At 47.4% G+C, this 21,462-nt stretch overlaps 1 protein-coding gene across 1 annotated transcript in view; it reads left to right on the forward strand.

Moving 5' to 3' along the window:
- The first annotated feature begins 782 nt into the window (after positions 1-782).
- Positions 783-21,462, forward strand: part of GALNT5 (polypeptide N-acetylgalactosaminyltransferase 5) — a 45,504-nt gene continuing 24,824 nt past the window's right edge. The window contains exon 1 of the mRNA XM_063429622.1: positions 783-3,365. Coding sequence (XP_063285692.1) covers positions 1,129-3,365 — 2,237 coding nt within the window. The 5' untranslated portion in view covers positions 783-1,128. The remainder of the gene's footprint in view (positions 3,366-21,462) is intronic.

The raw sequence follows: 21,462 nt of genomic DNA on the forward strand, positions 1-21,462 counted from the left end.
CTACCTGCTAATTGAATACGTCCCATATAATGCAGTAATATCCATTATATAGATAAAACCATCACGAAGAAGACCTTGGCATGCAGAGGGTGTGCGACATACTATTTTTCATAATGCCACATTGCCAGAAACTAAAAGGTCGAGTGACACTAGACGAGAAGAAGCGGAAAACATGGAAATTGCTATTTAAAATAAACAAATCATAAATATTTCTGATATTTACTTTACTTCAAATGTTTTTAAGTTTTTTATTTTTTATTTGCTTGTATTAATGGAAGGGGAAGGATGAATTGAGAATTTAACTTGGATTAGCAGTAATTTTTTTTTTTTATTTTTTTTTTTGAAATTCAAAAAGTCACACACCTCTATGTAGGAGTAATTAATTAAAAAAAAATAAAAACAATAATTCATACTGTCTGCTTTCTGCAAAATCCTTTGGAACACAACCCTCTGCCAATCATCTAGAAATGATTCAGTGAGTGGCAGTTGTGAGAGTTGATTGACAGGTGTAAAGATGCAAGACGTTTTGCAGCAGTATAGGTGTTTTTTAGGTCAATACAAAAACACAATGAGAGCAAAAGTAACAAGTGAAACCTGATATACGAGTTTGTGAAAAAATAGTAAATTCCCACCCCTCCCCTGCCTGTCAGCCTGTATGTATGTAACAGCCTGCCTGTGACTCAAAGCTTGCTCCAGCAGTCAAAGAGTTAATCAGCTCACACAAGGTAAAAAAGGCTGCTCTCCCTGCTGGCTCAGACATCTCAGCCACACGATTTCCTCATATGTGGCTGCTTCTCAAGTTTCAATACAAGTGAAAAAGCAGGCTGGGTGGGGATGGGGGAAGAGAATACGCGTCTGCCTTCCAACCTATGCTGATAGAATTGCCCCTGGCATGGATGGTACAAGGTGCTGGGACTCCCAGGGTATCAGGACTCTTTAAATGACCCTGGTGTGGTTCCAGGAGGAGAGAACTGCAGGGTTCTAAGTTCCATCTGTGCAATGCCACGCAGGCAGGAGTGAGGAGGCATCAGTGGCTGTACATGTGACCCATGAGCTGGACTGGACAAGGCTGTGTATTGGAAACTATAGCTGGAGGAACCCAGGGGCACTGCAAGGAGGGCATCAAAGATGCAGAGGGTAAGGAAATACTTCCGTGGCAGTGGCAGAGCCCTGGCATTTATATTTATTGCCTCAGTCATCTGGTTGATCTTTGACATGGCAGCTTTGAGGTTCTCCTTCAGTGAGATCAATGCCAGGATGCAGAAAGAGGAAATTTACAGGAGGGACAAGGTAGGGTTTGGGTCCTGGAAATCCCCAGGTAACAGAATTGGGGACAGCAGGTGGTTAAAAGATGACACTGCTAAATTAAAGGGGGTATTCCACCCACCTGCTGATCAGGCTTATGACAGTGATTTCAAAAGGATGGGAAGACTAAGGAAAAGGACTATAAAACCAATGATTGTACATTTAAATAAAACTATTTTACCAGTTAGGATTCCAACAGAGGCGAAAGGACAGCCTCCTCACCTGTGGGGAAAAAGTAAAGACGAAAATCTGGAGTTTTTAAATGACACCAACTTACTAGGAGCCAATGCATTTCATTTTAAGCAAATCCAGCAACCAGAGGAACATGCTGGACATGGTGAGGTAGGTGTGCAGAAGACAGAGAAACTTGTAGGTGTAGGTAAGTCAAAAAGTGTAACAAAATCCAATGGTAATAGTAAAGGGGATAGTGTGGTGGAGGTCAAATGGGGTGCTAAAGTTGCAGGGGTCTTGAAGGCTGAGGGGGAGCCCAAAGATACAGGAGACTTTAAGCCTGTAGGTGAGCCCAATGAAACTGGAGACTTAAAGCCTGTAGGGAAGCCCAAAGATACAGAAGACCTGAAGGTTGTAAAGGATGTCAAGGGTGCAGTAGCATTGAAGGTAGGGGGGAACCCGAAGGATGTAAGGGAACCTACCAAAGGTGTAGAAGATGTGAAAGTAGTAGGGAAGGCTGAAGGTGTGGGAGACTTTAAGGTTGTGGGGGAGCCCAAAGGCGCAGAAAACATGAAGGATGTAGTGGATCTCGAAGGCGCAGGGGACATCAAGGTTGTAGGAGAGCTTGAACGTGCAGGGGACATGAAAGCTTTTGGGGAACTTGAAGGTGCAGGGGACATTAAGGTTTTCGGGGAGCCTGAAGGTGCAGGGGACATGAAGGCTTTTGGGGAGCCTGAAGGTGCAGGGGACATAAAGGCTGTAGGGAAGTCCGAAGGTGCAGGGGACAGGACGGTTGTAGGTAAGCCTGAAGGTGCAGGAGAGGTGAAGGTTGTAGGAAAGCTTGAAGATGTAGACAACCTGAAAGTTGTGGAGCCCAAGGAGATAGGTCACATAAAAATTTTAGGGGAACCAAAAGTTGCAGAAGACCTCAAGTCTCTAGGTGACCAAATTCATGCAGGAGACATCAAGGATGTAGGGGAGCCCAAACGTGCAGAATACATCAAGGCTGTAGGGGAGCCCAATGGTGCAGACAAACTTAAGGCTGTTGAGACCAAGGGTGCAGGCTTTAAGGCTAAAGCAGAGCCTCATGATACTGGAGTCATAAAAAGCGCTGGGGAGCCCAAAGCTGAAGTAGACCATAAAACATTGGTGGAACTCAGGAATATAGGAGATTTGAAAGGTATAGAGGATGTGAGAGCCAAAGGGAACAAGACAAGTGTACAAGATAAGCCTTCTCTAAATATCACTTTAAATGTGGAACAATTGGATGAAAATTTGTCAGAGAAAGATAAACCAAAGGAACATCAGGATTCAAAGCCAAAATTCGATCAACCCATCAACGAGAAGGTAATGGTGGTGAGTAAATTGAATGCAAATGCAACAAATGCAAATATCGGCAAGAAGATAGTGCCAAGGGATACATCTCTTAATTCTAACTTAAATAAGGAGCTTAAATATGACAGTCAGAAATCGATGTCTAAACAGTTCCATGTTCCTAATAATGGCATATTATCTGTTACCTCTGCCGTGGAAGAAAAAGATTTAAAGGATGCTAAAACAAAACTCAATTTTATCGAAGGATTTTTAGGCAAAGTGGAAAAGAAAAAAGAGAAAACAATCAGCCAGATAAAATTGCCAGCAAACGTACAAAATGGTAACAATAATCAAGTGACTGTTGCAAGAAACTCTGGGGTGCACAAAGTTTTAACCCTTGACAGGACTATCATTCCAAGAAACCCCAAAGCACCAGGTCAGTACGGAAGGTCAGTAGCAGTTCCAAAAGACAAAGAGGAAGAAGCCAAAAGAAGATGGAAAGAGGGAAATTTCAATGTCTATTTGAGTGATTTGATTCCTCTAGACCGGGCGATTGAGGACACAAGGCCTAATGGGTAAGATTTCTGATTTATTCAAAATGTTACTGCTTGGTTTACCTACAGGACTGTCCACTAATGTGTGAATTCAAAAATTAATTTTAAATTTTGGACCAAAATAACACAGCTGAAAACCTAGTTGACTTGGAAAATGTTTGGGTCAAAGTTTTAGGTCATAACATTCTAGATGGAAACTACCTTTTCTCTATTTTAACTATTTGGTTTAGTGACTTAAAAAAAAGAGAGAAAAAGGGTCATTGACTAAACTGGGAATTTTATAACATGACAGGAGGCTTCGTATTTGCTTAAGTCTCTCTTTACTAGAACTCCACAGCAGCACAGAAAAAACAACCAATCAGAAAAAAGTTAGGTACTATAAAACTCCCCTCCCCATGCATCATTTCCTCTTTCTTTGCTGCTCTGCAGTCAGTACAGGTCAGAGTACCACTGCCTCCTGCTTATAGTGGGTGGCTTTGGGTTTTTATTGCTTATATTCAGTCTTTTAGCCTTGTAAATGCAGTATTGTTGTAATCCTTAGGGGATTTTATTCTTATATGCAGTATGTTATATCCTTGTGGGATTCTATTCTTATTATGCAGTATGTTCTATCCATGTGGGATTGTATTCATGTAAATGCAATATTTTTATCCTTATGGCATTCTATGTTTATAATGCAGTATGTTTTATCCTTATGGCATTTTATTTTATAATGCAGTATGTTTTATCCTTCTGGCATTTTATTTTTATATACAGTAGGTTTTATCCTTATGGCATTTTATTTTTATATACAGTAGGTTTTATCCTTATGGCATTTTATTTTTATAATGCAGTATGTTTTATCCTTATGGCATTTTATTTTTATATACAGTGTTTTATCCTTGTGGCATTTTATTTTTTATAATGCAGTGTGTTTTGTGCTTATGGGATTTTTTCCTGTAAATGCAGTAGGTTATAGGCCTTGTGGCATTTTTTTTTTTTTTTTTTTTTTTTTTTTTATATGCAGTGTGTTTTGTGCTTATGGGATTTTTTCCTGTAAATGCAGTAGGTTATAGGCCTTGTGGCATTTTATTTTTATAATGCAGTGTGTTTTGTGCTTATAGGATTTTTTCCTGTAAATGCAGTAGGTTATAGGCCTTGTGGCATTTTATTTTTTATAATGCAGTGTGTTTTGTGCTTATGGGATTTTTTCCTGTAAATGCAGTAGGTTATAGGCTTTGTGGCATTTTATTTTTATAATGCAGTGTGTTTTGTGCTTATAGGATTTTTTCCTGTAAATGCAGTAGGTTATAGGCCTTGTGGCATTTTATTTTTTATAATGCAGTGTGTTTTGTGCTTATGGGATTTATTTCCTGTAAATGCAGTAGGTTATAGGCCTTGTGGGATTTTTCTTCGGTGTCTGTACTTCGGATCATCGCTGCTTCTACCTCCAAAGCATTTGCCTCCTCTGTCCCCCGAGATCTGGGACCGCGGAGTTAATCTCCGCCAGCCCAGTGTGTTTTTTCCAGCTGCCGGTATGCTCGCGAGTTAGCACGACCACCCGGCGGCCGGATCTTCTTTCCCACGTGGCTGCTTCGCTGCAGCCGCCCCCCCCCCCCCCCCGTGGGTCCCGTGTGTTTTACCCGGTCGCAGGAGTACCCGGTGGTCGGATCGTTTCCTCCACGTAGAGGCTTCACTGCGGCCGCCTCCGCCCGCGGACCGCGTGTGTGCGGGGGGGGGGGTGTGCCCACGCGCAGCTCCTTCCCCGCCAGTACCGTTCTTGGCGGAGGTCTGTGGAGGGGCTTTCTCCTCCCCCATCTATAGGCAGGGTGTATTCAGACCCCAACCTAATTCGCTGGCAGTCTGGGAGGACCACCTCCCACCCTGCTCAGGGTGCATATCCATATAGAGACATATAGCAATTATGTGATCAAACATATATATTATATATCTGGGCAGACTAGATGGGCCGAATGGTTCTTATCTGCCGTCACATTCTATGTTTCTATGTTTCTATGATCAAACATATATATTATATATTTTTACTTCTATATTTCTTCAAGGGCTGGAGATCAGCCTGTAGGCAATACACCCTGTACTTCTGAGTTTTCCTGCAACAGGATATCCTTATTTTTGGCCACAAGCATTAAGGTCTAACAGTTTCCTGTATATCTGTAGACACATTACCTCTGCCTAGGGGGGTTTGCATATTGGAGTTATTTCACCCTAGGTTCCCTGGTTTTCATTACACATATAGGGGGCTCTACACAGATTGACCCCCTGCTATTGTCGGAATACAACACCGGGGTATGCCCTGCTATGTCTGTGCCCCATTGATTGGCCTGCTATGTCTGTGCCCATAAGAACGGCCTGCTATGTCTGTGCCCATAAGAACGGCCTGCTATGTCTGTGCCCATAAGAACGGCCTGCTATGTCTGTGCCCATAAGATTGGCCTGCTGTGTCTGTGCCCATAAGATTGGCCTGCTGTGTCTGTGCCCATAAGATTGGCCTGCTGTGTCTGTGCCCATAAGATTGGCCTGCTGTGTCTGTGCCCATAAGATTGGCCTGCTGTGTCTGTGCCCATAAGATTGGCCTGCTGTGTCTGTGCCCATAAGATTGGCCTGCTGTGTCTGTGCCCATAAGATTGGCCTGCTGTGTCTGTGCCCATAAGATTGGCCTGCTATGTCTGTGCCCATAAGATTGGCCTGCTATGTCTGTGCCCATAAGATTGGCCTGCTATGTCTGTGCCCATAAGATTGGCCTGCTATGTCTGTGCCCATAAGATTGGCCTGCTATGTCTGTGCCCATAAGATTGGCCTGCTAGGTCTGACCCATAAGATTGGCCTGCAATACCTGTGCCCAATAAAATGGCCTGCTATGTCTGTGCCCCATTGGATAGCCTGCTATGTCGGTGCCTACTTGGATGGCCAGCTATGCCTGTGACTATTTGCTTGGCTAACCTTTCTGTGTCCATTCGTTTGACCTGCTGAGACTATGCCCTAAGGACGGGCCTACGCTATTGGTACCGAACCCCTTTTGGCTGCAGGCCTGGGGTAATATCACTGAGGAAACCCCAGTGCACACCAGTGACATGGAGATAGGCAGGTGTCCGGGCAAACACCATTGCCATAGTGTTCGAGAGGACACCAGTATACGGCCATCTGAATATGGCGGGAAGGGTGAAGGCCCTAAACCTCATGCCTGAAGGGCAAAGTTTCTTATGAAGACCCCGGACACATCCACGGTTTACTCCAAACCGGCAACTGCATGTCTCCAAGGAGAACTTCGCACCGGCAGGGACCGGTATTCAGACTCCTTCAGGAGAAAGCTGTGTTTTTCCCTTGTCTTTACCATCTACTCTGTATATGCCTCCCGGAGTCCCTATAGGTTCGGTAGTTTTTTCCTGCGTTAGGTTAGCTCCTGGCCCTGTCCAGTGGGATTTACTTTTCTTACCTTCCGGCCTGCTGTTTACATTCTATCCGAGATAGAATGGGTGTATTTTCTCTTATCTTCGTTTATTGTTGCTTTTTTGTTTTGTTTTGTTTTGTTTTTTTCATGACTTCCTTTTCCTATTCGCTCGGGTCGTCGTGAGGCCTGACTTGGTCTCCTCCGACCTCCCGGGCACTCGTGGATTGCGGAGAACGTCTCCAGCTTTCCTCGGACTACCAACAGCCTACCAGGACCCCGCGCGCACGGGATCCGGATAGTCGGTTGATAGTTTTCCATTCCTTGTTTCCCAGATTGCCCTCAGCCTTATGCTGACATTTGTGATTGGTGCGCCCTACGGTTTTGGTCACCCTGAATCTCTAGGGACTCTAGTTTGCACCACAGGAGGGTGCGGCCCTCCATCACCTCAATCCGAGTATATTTATTTTCAGGAGCAGTGGGCGAATCCTCTCATACGGAACCGGATACTGATTTGTTATTGGAGGGCGCAGTCCCTCACTCGTCATCAACCAGATACTGGGCTGGATACAAAGTACAAGTTGGGTGGACCCATTCTCATAGAGAGAACCGGTCTCGGATGTAGACTCTGCTGTTGGTTACTAATGGGTGCGGCCCGCTCAGGCTAGCACCCGGACGCTCTCACGGTATGCGATCACAGTAGTAGAGAGCGCGGCTCTTTCATGCACTCGACGCTCTACAGTACCGGCCATTTGTTCATCACACAGGCTTGTGCCTGTGCAAGACATTGATGACTACATAGAGGGGCGTCCCTCCGGAATTCAATTAGAGCTGCCATCCACGCTACTGGCTTCGTCCTAGAGGACTGCCTGGTCATGCAAGTATTACATGTTTGGACTAGATCCCTCTATTCTATCTCCCGTGATGGATCTACTGGATCCGGGCTGCTGTAAAACACGCGAGAAATACTCAGAGGTATAACGGGGGGAGTCTCCCATTTATTTACACACACTCCTGGAGATGGTACACTAACGGATGGTCCTCCGGTATTTTGAGAGTGCAGGTTTTTGGCATATTCGGCACCATATAATACAGAGTTTGCTTTCTGTTTTAGATATCCAGACCATTACTAGCAAACTGAGCAGAAAGTTTCCCCCATGTCAAGATGTCGGGAGATACGGAGACCTTCATGGAGCAAACAGGCACTGCCTTGCTCGGGTAACAACATTAAGGAAGGACTATTGCCCGGTCTGAAGGTAAAACCGTACGTATGGGTCATATGGTAAATCAGGAATCCTCGTTTGTCTTGACTTCTCCGGTCTTTACGATCTTGGGATAAAATCGGAGCGCATACCTGGTGAACATGGTTCGGAGATGGAGGACCCTTCGTCTATACTCTATTCATCCCTCACGGGAGCCGTCTGTTTTTGGATTCGCGCTACCCCCTTTTTTTCAATTACCGTCGAGGGGATCTATGAGACTTTACGGAGGTACCTGGTGTACCCCGACTCCTACAGACATCTTTCACTCTTTGACGAGGGCATTGCTGGATGGAAATCTGCGTTCCGGTTGGCTTTTCCCTTCCTTTGAAGGTTTCCAGGATTCGCTATTCCCAGTATAGTCGACCACCGTCCTTCCACACAAGTTCAGTTCGGAACCCTGAATGGACGTCCTTTGGAGTCTTTCTCTACTGCGTCCAAGGTTTACTCAGTCCATTTGGAATCTTAGAATCACTTAGAATACGGCTAGTTTGGCCACGCTCTTGCCTGCATTATGAAATTATTCTCGGATGAGACATATCACCGGGTAGGACAGGAAGGAACGAAAGTTCCTCCTCGGTTTCTAATACGATTTTGGTAGTGGACTTGGGCGCATTCCTTGAAATTGGAGATCTACCTGCAAGACCGCATCGCCGAATATCCCTGGCACGATCGGAGGAACCGCCTTACGGATCATGAGTTGAGACGGTGACAGTTTCTTCTCGCGTCCCCAAGTCCGAACTTGACCTTTGATATTAAAACTACAGGAAGGTGGCTGATAGGTCAGCTTGCCAGCTCATGGACCGGCTGCTAGGAAACAAGTCGCAACCACATACAATGGATTTACCAGCAGATGGTACTTTTTTCCGTAATTGAGCTGCTTCGTCGGCTGGCATTTTCTTTTATCCGTCTACTGTCAATTATCAAACTTGGAATGTCCAATTAGGATTACTCTGATATTTCCTGCAATAGATACCAGCGACACAAACAGCGTTGGATTGGTGAATTGAGCGTTGAAACAGCAAATACGAAGCCTCCTGTCATGTTATAAAATTGTAGATTATGCTAGCTTTAGTGTACCTATAATCTTAATTTTATTAATGACAGGAGGCGAGTATTTCCCACCCATTCTTGTCCCTCCCTTGTTTAATGTTATAGTTTAGATTATCAGGTACGTATGCAACTCTGTTTGTTGTCTCTGATACCTGTCGCTTGTTCATTATGTCTGTGTTTCTTTTCATAAGTAGGGTTGGGATATCTACATATTAAGGTTAATTTTGGTTGCTACATTGGGTACCTACATGTTTATTCTGAGTACATTTCATTGGATAATCAACCTGTTCGATTCTGTTTTTCTCTCGTTTCAGTTTACAGTCCATCAACACTATCTAGTTTGACGGTTACTCTCGGATGGTGGACATCGTTATATTCATCGTATCTAGGACTTCGTTTCTTCCCCATGATGTTCTCTGCCTTTTATTCTGTTTTGTCGCAGCTTGAAAGAGGAAATGATGCATGGGGAGGGGAGTTTTATAGTACCTAACTTTTTTCTGATTGGTTGTTTTTTCTGTGCTGCTGTGGAGTTCTAGTAAAGAGAGACTTAAGCAAATACTCGCCTCCTGTCATTAATAAAATTAAGATTATAGGTACACTAAAGCTAGCATAATCTACAATTGTCTGCAATTCAAAGTGTTTTCAACTGAAATGTAAAATTCTAGAACAAAGTAGCAAAACGGAATAAGCTATTTTGACCTAAAATGTGCCATTCACTTTTAATTCACCTTAAATTACAGACAGATTCCAGTTTCCTGAATAAGAATTACATTATGGCGAACTGGCAATTCAATTAGCAAATTTAGGGCCATAAATAGTCAAATTATGAGGGAGCTGTGAAAATGTAGCAAAAATGTATTTTTTAGAAATGTGACACTAACTGAGATTATGGTATCTAATGCAATGCAACTCCTACAGTGCCACAAAGAATAATATATATCACCACTATAAAGTGCTAGGGATAGTGCAAATTGCAATCAAAGTGCAACAAAACCGCACATTCTGGATAAACTGCACCACAAACAGAATTTTATACATGCTATTGTGTTGTTTTTCTTGTATCAGAGAGCACGGTCACAGTAAGCACTCCGTCTTTTTAAAGATTTTTTATTTTTGGTTTACATTTGCGTGGTTTTAAAATGAACGCATGGAGGTGTATTACCAGCTTATTTAAAGTTGGCTTTTCTAGATGATGTTACCTGTAAAGAACCTTTTGCACATAAAAGGCCATCTGAGCTATTCTGGCAGTGAGGTTTCCTGGTCACTGCTTAGTGAATAAAGTTTTACTGGTTTCTTGAAATGGAACGTGTATTGTAAAACATTTGCTGATACTTTGGTATTTAACTACATGCAATAATGGCTACGACATATTTACAAAAGCAGAAGCACAATTACTTTATTGGCCTACTTTGCCCTGTTTTTGTGTCACATCTATTTATAAACTATGCCTGCGCCAGGTATGTAGAGAGAAGTAACTGTGGCAACACTATTCAACTAGCACTAGCAAGAAGAAGAAACGTATTGACTAAATATTGAACTAAACTGGAATTTTGTGCCCTTGACATGCGGGAGGAAATATTTGAAAATCCAAACTTGATCAGTATACTTTACGGAATAGCAGATATTTTTAAAGAAACAGTTTGGTCACCATTAGAACTTCATCAACAATAAAGGGATCCTATAGTGCCCGGAAAACAAACTCGTTTTCCTGGCACTATCGGGTTATTAGGTCCCCCCTCCCACTGGGCTGAAGGGGTAAAAACCCCTTCAGCCACTTACCTTAATCCACGCTCCCTCGGCGCTGGTGACCTCTCCTCCCTTTGTCGACGTCAGCTCCAAATGTGCATGCGCGACCAGACCTGCGCACACATTCAAACCGCCCATAGGAAAGCATTACTCAATGCTTTCCTATGGACGTCAGTGTTTTCTCACTGTGATTTTCACACGGGGAATCGCGGAAGCGCCTCTAGCGGCTGTCAGGGTGACAGCCACTCGAGGCTGGATTAACCCTCAATGTAAACATAGCAGTTTCTATGAAACTGCTATATTTTCAGCTGCAGTGTTAAAACTAGGGGGACCTGGCACCCAGACCACTTCATTGAGCTGAGGTGGTCTGGGTGCCTATAGTGGTCCTTTAAGTTGTTATGGTGCCAGGAGGTCCCATCCACTACTTTACCATTAGGGTTTTGTTCATGTGCAGTTTAACTCTAAAGGAAATGAGACAAATAAAGGGCTGGGGTGGAGGGAATGAGACACATGGGGGCTGGGGGGAATAAGACACATGGAGGAGCTGGTGGGGGGAAGGAAGACATATGGAGGGTTTAGGGGGAGGGGGGAGAAAATGAGACACCTAGAAGGGCTAGGGGGAAAGGAGACACATGGAGGAGCTGGGGGGAGGGAATGAGACTCATGAGGGGATGAAACACATGGGGGGGCAGGGCAATTTTCGCACCGGGATCTGGTGGTTTCTAGTTATGCCTCTGCACGGAGTGTTCCTTAAAAAATGAACTGTCAATTTTATGGAAGTGACAAGTCTTTGTTCTCTTACCTTTTTAACTATAGAATCTCCTACATTGGTTAGTATTGCAGCTCAGAGGCGGCTCTCTAATTAGGCGGTTTAGGCGGCCGCCTAAGGCCTCGCGCTGGCGGGGGCCTCGCGGCCGCCTAAACTGCCTGTTAGCAGAGTGTATCAGGTCCTCGGTCAGTGACCGAAGACCTGACACCAGGAGGGGGCCCGGCGGCTTGCCCAGTATGCCGCCGGGTGCGAGGCCCCTCCTTGCTGCCAGGCCGGCCACCGCAGACACTGGTCTGCAGCTCCGCAGTGAGCAGAGCTGCAGACCATGTGACTCGCGAGAATTGGCCAATCAGAGCGTTGCCGCGGGTTACCACGGCAACGCTCTGAATCTCGCGAGATTACACGGTCTGCAGCTCTGTGGAGCTGCAGACCGGGAGCAGGGGCCACCGGACCACCAGGGAGCCCACTGGACCACCAGGGAAAGGTAGGCTCACTCACCACCATCACCCCCACCACCCTTAGCTTCACCCCCCACCACCATCACCCCCACCACCATCACCCCCAACACCCTCAGCCTCACCCCCACCACCATCACCCCCACCACCCTCAGCTTCACCCCCCCACCACCACCATCACCCCCCACCACCCTCAGCTTCACCCCCCACCACCACCACCATCACCCCCAACACACTCAGCCTCACCCCCACCACCATCACCCCCACTACCCTCAGCTTCACCCCCCCACCACCACCATCACCCCCCACCACCCTCAGCTTCACCCCCCACCATCACCATCACCCCCCACCAACCTCAGCTTCAACCCCCACCACCATCAACCCCACCACCCTCAGCCTCACCCCCACCACCATCACCCCCACCACCCTCAGGTACACCCACCACCACCATCAGCTTCACCCCCCCACCACCATCACCCCCACCAACCTCAGCCTCATTCCCCACCACCATCACCCACCATCACCACCCTCAGCCTCACCCCACCACCATCACCCTCAGCCTCACCCCACCACCATCTCACCACCCTCAGCCTCACCCCCACCACCATCACCCCCACCACCCTCAGCTTCACCCCCCACCACCATCAGCCTTACCCCCACCCTGAGCATCACCCCCCACCACCCTCAGCCTCACCCCCACCACCATCACCCCCACCACCCTCAGCTTCACCCCCCACCACCATCAGCCTCACCCCCACCCTCCACCACCCTCAGCTTCACCCCCCACCACCCTCAGCCTCACCCCCCACCACCATCACCCCCACCACCCTCAGCTTCACCCCCCACCACCATCAGCCTCACCCCCACCCTCACCATCACCCCCCACCACCCTCAGCCTCACCCCCCACCACCATCACCCCCCACCACCCTCAGCTTCACCCCCACCACCATCAACCCCACCACCCTCAGCTTCACCCCCCACCACCATCAGCCTCACCCCCCTCACCATCACCCCCACCACCCTCAGCCTCACCCCCCACCACCCTCAGCCTCACCCCCCACCACCATCACCCCCACCACCCTCAGCTTCACCCCCCACCACCATCAGCCTCACCCCCACCCTCACCCCCCACCACCCTCAGCCTCACCCCCCACCACCATCACCCCCCACCACCCTCAGCTTCACCCCCCACCACCATCAACCCCACCACCCTCAGCCTCACCCCCACCACCATCACCCCCACCACCCTCAGGTACACCCACCACCACCATCAGCTTCACCCCCCACCACCACCATCACCCCCACCAACCTCAGCCTCATTCCCCACCACCATCACCCACCATCACCACCCTCAGCCTCACCCCACCACCATCACCCCACCCTCAGCCTCACCCCCACCACCATCTCCCCACCCTCAGCCTCACCCCCACCACCCTCAGCCTCACCACCCACCACCATCACCCCCACCACCCTCACCATCACCCCTCCCTACCATCACCCCCACCACCCTCAGCTACACCCACCACCACCATCAGCTTCACCCCCCCCACCACCGTCACCATCACCCCCCACCAACCTCAGCCTCATTCCCCACCACCATCATCCACCATCACCACCCTCAGCCTCACCCCCCACCACCCTCAGCTTAACCCCCACCACCATCACCCCTCACCACCCTCACCATCACCCCTCACCACCCTCACCATCACCCCCACCACCCTCAGCTACACCCACCACCCCCACCACCATCACCCCCCACCACCCTCAGCTTCACCCCTGCCCACCCTCAGCTTCACCCCTGCCCACCCTCAGCTTCACCCCTGCCCACCCTCAGCCTCACCCCCACCACCCTCACCATTACCCCTTCACCCTCAGCCTCACCCCCCACCCCCCTCAGCATCACTCCCCCCACCACCTTCAGCATCACCCCCCTCAGCATCACCCCCCACCACCCTCAGCATCACCACCCTCAGCATCACCCCTCACCACCCTCAGCATTACCCCCCACCACCCTCAGCATCACCACCCTCAGCATAACCCTCCGTCACCACCCTCAGCTTCCCCCCACTCACCATCACCCCCTCCAGGCCCGGACTGGCCATCGGGCACACCGGGCAAATGCCCGGTGGGCCGCGATGGCCGTGGGGCCGAGGCCGGCAGGGGAGATCACAGGATCTCCCCTGACAGCCCCAGCAGGGCCAGCGCGCTACCCGAGCGCCGGCCCTGCTCTGAGCCTCCATGGGCCGGTGGGGAGATCAAAGATCTCCCTCACCGGCCCAGAGACACTGACAGGCGGCCGCCGGCTGTGGGGTGTGAGGGAGGCAGCAGAGAGGACCGGCGGAGCTCAATCCAGCAGCTCCGCCGGGTCCTCTCGCGAGGTCTGAGCGTTGCCGCGGTTACCGCGGCAACGCTCAGATCTCGCGAGAGTGAACTCTAGCCGGCAGGTTAGAGTTCACTCTCACCACTGGACCACCAGGGAAGGAAGCTGCAGAAAGGATCCCCCCCCAGGCAGAACGGCTCCCCCCCTCCCATGCTAAAGGTAAGAAGGGAGGGGGGGATATAACTTTTTTTTTTTTTTTAAATTATTAATAATATATTTAAATAAAAAAATAATAATTATTAATATATTTAAATTAAAATATTTAAATAAAAAAAAAATCACACCAACAGCCCCCTCACACACACAGCCCCCCCCAGACACACACAGCCCCGCCCCCCAGACACACACAGCCCCCCCCCCCAGACACACACAGCACCCAGACACATACAGCACCCCCAGACACACACAGCCCCCCCAGACACACACAGCCCCCCCAGACACACACAGCACCCCCAGACACACACAGCCCCCCCAGACACACACAGCCCCCCCAGACACATACAGCACCCCCAGACACACACAGCACCCCCAGACACACACAGCACCCCCAGACACACACAGCCCCCCCCCCAGACACACACAGCCCCCCCCCAGACACACACAGCCCCCCCCCAGACACACACAGCCCCCCCCCCAGACACACACAGCCCCCCCAGACACACACAGCACCCAAACACACACAGCACCCAAACACACACAGCACCCAAAAACACACAGCACCCCCAGACACACACAGCCCCCCCAGACACACACAGCCCCCCCAGACACACACAGCCCCCCCAGACACACACAGCCCCCCCGACACACACAGCCCCCCCGACACACACAGCCCCCCCCGACACACACAGCCCCCCGACACACACAGCGCACGCAGACACACAGCGCACGCAGACACACAGCGCACCCAGACACACAGCGCACCCAGACACACAGCGCACCCAGACACACAGCGCACCCAGACACACAGCGCACCCAGACACACAGCGCACATCACCTTCAGACACACAGCGCACAGGACCCTCAGACACACAGCGCACAGGACCCTCAGACACACAGCGCACAGGACCCTCAGACACACAGCGCACAGGACCCTCAGACAGACACAGCACCCTCAGACAGACACAGCACCCTCAGACAGACACAGCACCCTCAGACAGACACAGCACCCTCAGACAGACACAGCACCCTCAGACAGACAGCACCCTCAGACAGACAGCACCCTCAGACAGACAGCACCCTCAGACAGACAGCACCCTCAGACAGACAGCACCCTCAGACAGACAGCACCCTCAGACAGACCGCACCCTCAGACAGACAGCACCCTCAGACAGACCGCACCCTCAGACAGACCGCACCCTCGCTCACACACATACACATATATAAAATAACCCTAAGTGAGTTAACAGAGAAAGAAAATTAGAAACCTAGAATGTGACGGCAGATAAAAACACCCTCACACACAGCACCCCTCTTAAATACACACACACTGCGCCCCTCACACATACAATACGTCCAAATATATATATACACACACACAAACACACACACACACACACACACACACACTACAGCACCCCTCACACTGCACCACCACACACATTACGCTCCAGATACACGCTAGATCCCTTACCCTATATGCACTCTTAATCCTCTATATATACACACACACACACACACACACACAATCTCCTATACACACTCTGGGTCCTTTACACACTAGATCTCCTACACACCCTCTCTACAACCCCTACACACACTACGTCACCTATACACACACACACACTACAGCCTGTATGCACACACTCACTACATCCCCTATAACACTATGCCCCTATACACACACTATCTACAGCCCCTAGCCACACATATTACACCACAAACACAAATGAAATTGACCTATTTACACAATACCACACCACACTCTACACACACGCAATTTCACAAGCAGGCTCCAAACACATGCACCATATACTTTCCTGGCCCAATTGTCCTCTGGTATCCCACTTGTGGAGACACCAGAGACAATTTAAAAGCAAACACAGCGCAAGCCTTTTTCTAATGCCAGAGCTCTTCAGCGCGGCCCTGCACATTGAACCAACTTGCTCACTTTGAGAGGGGGTATGCTTGTCATTAGTGATGACAAAACACACCCTCTCTGGCCCCGCCCCCTTCTTAGGGGGCCGCTCTGATTGAAAAATGCCCGGGCCTAATTTTTTTCCCAGTCCGGCCCTGACCCCCTCCTTCTCACATCACCCCCTTCTCACTCTCACATTACCCCCTCTCACTCTCACATTACCCCCTCTCACTCTCACATTACCCCCCCACTCTCACATTACCCCCCCCACTCTCACATTACCCCCCCATTCTCACATTACGCGCCCCACTCTCACATTACCCCCCTCTCACTCTCACATTACCCCCCTCTCACTCTCACATTACCCCCCTCTCACTCTCACATTAACCCCCTCACTCTCACATTAACCCCCTCACTCTCACATTAACCCCCTCACTCTCACATTAACCCCCTCACTCTCACATTACCCCCTCTCACTCTCACATTACTATCACCCCCTGCTCCCTCTCACATTACTATCAACCCCCCGCTCCCTTTCACCATCACCGTCCACTCCCTCTCACCATCACACCCTCCGCTCCCTCTCACCATCAGCTACCCCATACACATAGGGTCTCAGACAAAAACACAAACATGCTCACAGAGACATACATTCGCACACACAAGGATACTCTCTGTCAGACCCACTCTCAGGCACATACACAGGTAGACAGTGCGTCAATGTGTATATGTGACACTTTTTTGTTAGTGGGGCCTCATGTTTGCGTTTCGCCTAAGGCCTCATAAAGTCTAGAGCCGCCTCTGTTGCAGCTGGAGTAGCAAAGACTGGAGTAGCACCCCTTCTGCCTTTACCGCAGTACCATGGGCATGCTTATACACACCTGAGCAGCTAGAGCTGTGTGTGCAGGCAGTACCTAGGGAGGATAAATGAATCTACATGGTATGCTTCGGCTGTGCCAGGACAGTCATGCATACTATAATATAAAAAAAAAAAAAAAACAACAATGTTCGGACTTTAAAAACCCGTATCTAACAGTCAGTAAATTGGTTGTGCATAAATCTCAGATGTGACAGTTCCACATTTACAAAAACAAGATTACAGGGGAAAGTCCAAAGTCTTTTCTTTAATTCCTTAATCGCATTATTTTCCCATTTATAATTGATCAAGGCCTGATACATGCTGTAAGTGATCATTTGATACAAGGAACAGGCACCAATAGGCTGAATTCCATGGTGCTACTGGAAGCCTCTGCAATTGTTTTGTGAAATGAGGGTGAGCTGGCCATTCTCTGTTCTTAATGTGCCTGACCTCTGGAGTAATGTTTCATTTATAATTGTTGCAGTGTTCATGTAACTGATAAGATAATCTGGAACAGCAGTAATTAGAGGGTCATGTTGAGCAGGAGACACTCCCGGGGTGTGGCGTTGTCCAAACCAGGATATGAACAGGATTCTCTGGCCTTTTAATCCCTTGCATAGTCTCTAAAGGATACAAAATATAATCACTTCTGTGTTAAAAACAGGTTGCAATAATCACGGTCCATTCTTTTTACTGACCTCTTAATTATCTTGATTTTTTTTTAACGTAATGTAAGAGTTATTAGAATCATGGGATGCATAGCTAGTCCGTAAACGTAAGACAAGACACCAGTTTTGTGTACAAGCTGCTGTTCCACAAAAAATATAAACTATATAAAAATTAAACACTCTCTGCAGTTTTTCCTGTGAATTGCAGAGGAAGTGAATGCGGCCCAGCAGCAAAAATTCATTTCTCCACAGGGTGAAGACCAGCACTGGACACGAGGGAAAGGAAAGTTGGTTCTTAATAAGAAGATTTGTGCTATTTTGCCATCCCCAGGGTCGACTATTCGCATAGTGCTGCTAAAGTGTGTGCTATGATCAGAAAAGATCAGAAAAGCTTTTTGTTTGTTTCATGCAGTATGAGATCATTTATCATAACTCAAACAACGTGCTTTTCTTATTGTCCCTCAAAAAGCTGGACCCACTAATGGGATGCCTAGCATAATGTTACAGCAGGACACAAGCCTGATATAGGCCAACGTTGATTACCTATTTGTCAGGTGTGTAGGAAGCATCATGCTTGTTATCAATAATCTCTTGCAGATTACTTTTGACTCAGGTAACAGATAAACCATAGTCACTGAGTGACTAATCTAGAAAACATACATACCTCAATCTCAAATAAAAAAAGCTTCACATTCCAAAAATGGTTTGTCCAGAGCATAGGTCCCATGCATTTAAATCATCTCCCTCACCCCTCCCTGGAGAAAAAGACTATCAGGGCTATTTACTTAAGTGTCCAGAATTCAAAGTGAAGTGAAGAGCCAAAATGCAAAAATCTTGTTTTGTTTTCCATTTTTATATCGGTATTTTGCTCTGTTGTTTTTTGTGTATTTTAATGTCAGTAGGGAGCTTGTAGGAAGAATGCACTTTACGGTTATCCCTTCAATGACATAGAAAGCAAAACCAGTTTCTCAGGTTTAAATGCTGTCAGCATATCTGAATGACACACTAGATTAAATTCCAGATTCTCTGGGAAACGCACGAGGAACATGTGGGGCTAACATGCTGACTTTTCAGGTTTTCATTCAACTAACCAAGACATCAGGGTCGGAATGAAATCCTCCCATTGCAACCTCTTCGGTGCTGCTAATTTTGGAGTCTATTTTTTCTGTCCAATATTAAAGACAATATATTAAAAGTTTTTTCTTTCATATATTGTTTTCTTTATATCAGATGTTGCTCTCCCAAAATATACTGTTTATTTATCATCCCCTTTATGTGCCATAAATATGGCGATTTTAATAAAAAAATTATCAATTCTGTTATTATTTTTAGCAACTACATCAAGCTTTTTTACTAGATGAATTTGCACAGCCCAACGAACGTTGCTGTAAGCCTAGATCAGTGATGGCGAACCTTTTTGAGCCCGAGTGCCCAAACTGCAATACATGCCAACTTTTTTTTCCTCAAAGTGCCAACACGGCTATTAAATCTGAATACTGAGGTTTAAGTTTAGAAAAAAAACCTCATACAGTTGTCCGAACTAATTCTCCTCTTCTCTCCCCCCAGCATCTTCTCTTCTCTACCCACAGCATATCCCTCTCTCCCCCCAGCATCTCCTCTTCTCTCTCCCCAACATCTCCTCTTCTCTCCCCCAACATCTTCTCTCTCCCAGATTTTCCTCTTCTCTCCCCTCAGCATTTTCCCCTAACTACCCCAGCAAATCCCCCTTTCCCCAGTATATCCCTCTCTCCCTACCAGCTTATAAATAATGTTTTGTTTGGGTTTGAATCTGTATCCCCCCTCCCTTCTTCTTACCTTTTGTGAAGAAGGGGGACACACAGAAATCCCTGGTGGTCTGTTGGTGGTAAGAGGGACAGGTCCTGTAGCTCTCCTGTCCTCCCACGCGATGCTCGGGGAAGAACGGGAGAGCTGCTTCCTCGATCCGTCCCCCTGCCTCCGGACACGGAAGCAGAGTAGCCGCCTGCTGTTTTGGGTAGGCAGGTACCTACTCTGCATTGATGCCGACCGGCGACCTATGGCTGTATGCCCACAGAGAGGGCCCAGCGTGCCACCTGTGGCACGCGTGCCATCGGTTCGCCATCACTGGCCTAGATATTGCCAGGCAGTCTTATAGCATATGTCATAGATTAACTCAGGCTTCCCCAAACTCCCGCCCTCGAGATGTTCCTGAACTACAATTCCCATGATTCTATGAATGAAATAGATAGGCTGAGAATCATTGGAGTTGTAGTTCAGCAACATCTGGAGGGCCGGAGTTTGGGGAAGTCTGGATTAACTGATCAGTTGAACAAGATAACAAATATACACCTACATTTCCTGGCACCAACAACAACAAAATACTTTTTAATATATAAGTATCACTTGTACTTGTTTATTCTTTAACACTTATTTTATTAAAATACTAGTAAGAAAAGCACATTACTCATTATGTCTGATATTTTGTTATTGTTTTGTTATTTTATTTTACTCTGTTTGCTTGAGTTCTGTTCGTGCAGCATAGTCTGTTTACTTTTAGGGAAGTCTCTCTAAGTGCTGATGAATAAAGGGGTTGACAAACCATTCTTGATATAATGGGGCACCTAACCCATTGTGTGCCAAGGGATGAGCAAATGCAAATGCATACGCACATAACTTCCTGGAACAACACGACACAAAGATAAGGATTAAAGCACAGTCATATGAAACATGTTGATACTGAAAGTACGTGGCTAAAGGGAGAGAGGCTGCGTAGTACAAGCTTCTGCGGCTTTTTCTGTGTTTAAGAAATGTGTTCTTAATTTTTTTCTGAATGCATTAATTACATAATGTATTAAAAATAAAGGAGTCACATGAAGCCAGCAGTGTCCACTTTGTGATTATTATTGGTCTTCTGGAACCAATCTTTGCAAAGGGGACATGCCAAATCATCCCCTGTTCTCTTACTTGATAAGCAGTGTGTGAGAAATAGAAAATGACTTAAAGGGACACTCTAGGCACCCAGACCACTTCAGCTCATTGAGGGCAATGTTTTAATTTTTTTTTTTTTTTATTCCACCACGCATTTCAACCCTGCAAAGTTTTGACTGAAATAATCTTTGTCAAGCTAGACTATTTTAACATTTTTTTTGAAATATTACTCTGTGTGTGTGTTGTGTGTGTGTGTGTGAATATATATATATATATATAATATCTGCATCATTTCTAGGTTTAGGCTTGGAACACAGACATTATCCCCTCGTTAAAATCTCACACCCTTTCCCTGCACCCTCTCTAAACCTTAATGCAGTGCATATCCTGCGCGGCACCTTGTCTTTTGTTAATGTTTCATAATAGCAGATAAAAAAATGCAATTTGGAGCACTGACAAAATGTCATTAAGATTTCAATCAGATACAGAAAACGTAACCTTTATAACGTGCCGCTGTCCTTATTTCACATTCACCCTAGGCAGGACTGCCTCTTCAAATCAT

The sequence above is a fragment of the Pelobates fuscus genome, chromosome 8, assembly GCF_036172605.1.
Source record: "Pelobates fuscus isolate aPelFus1 chromosome 8, aPelFus1.pri, whole genome shotgun sequence".
Lineage (NCBI taxonomy): Eukaryota > Metazoa > Chordata > Amphibia > Anura > Pelobatidae > Pelobates > Pelobates fuscus.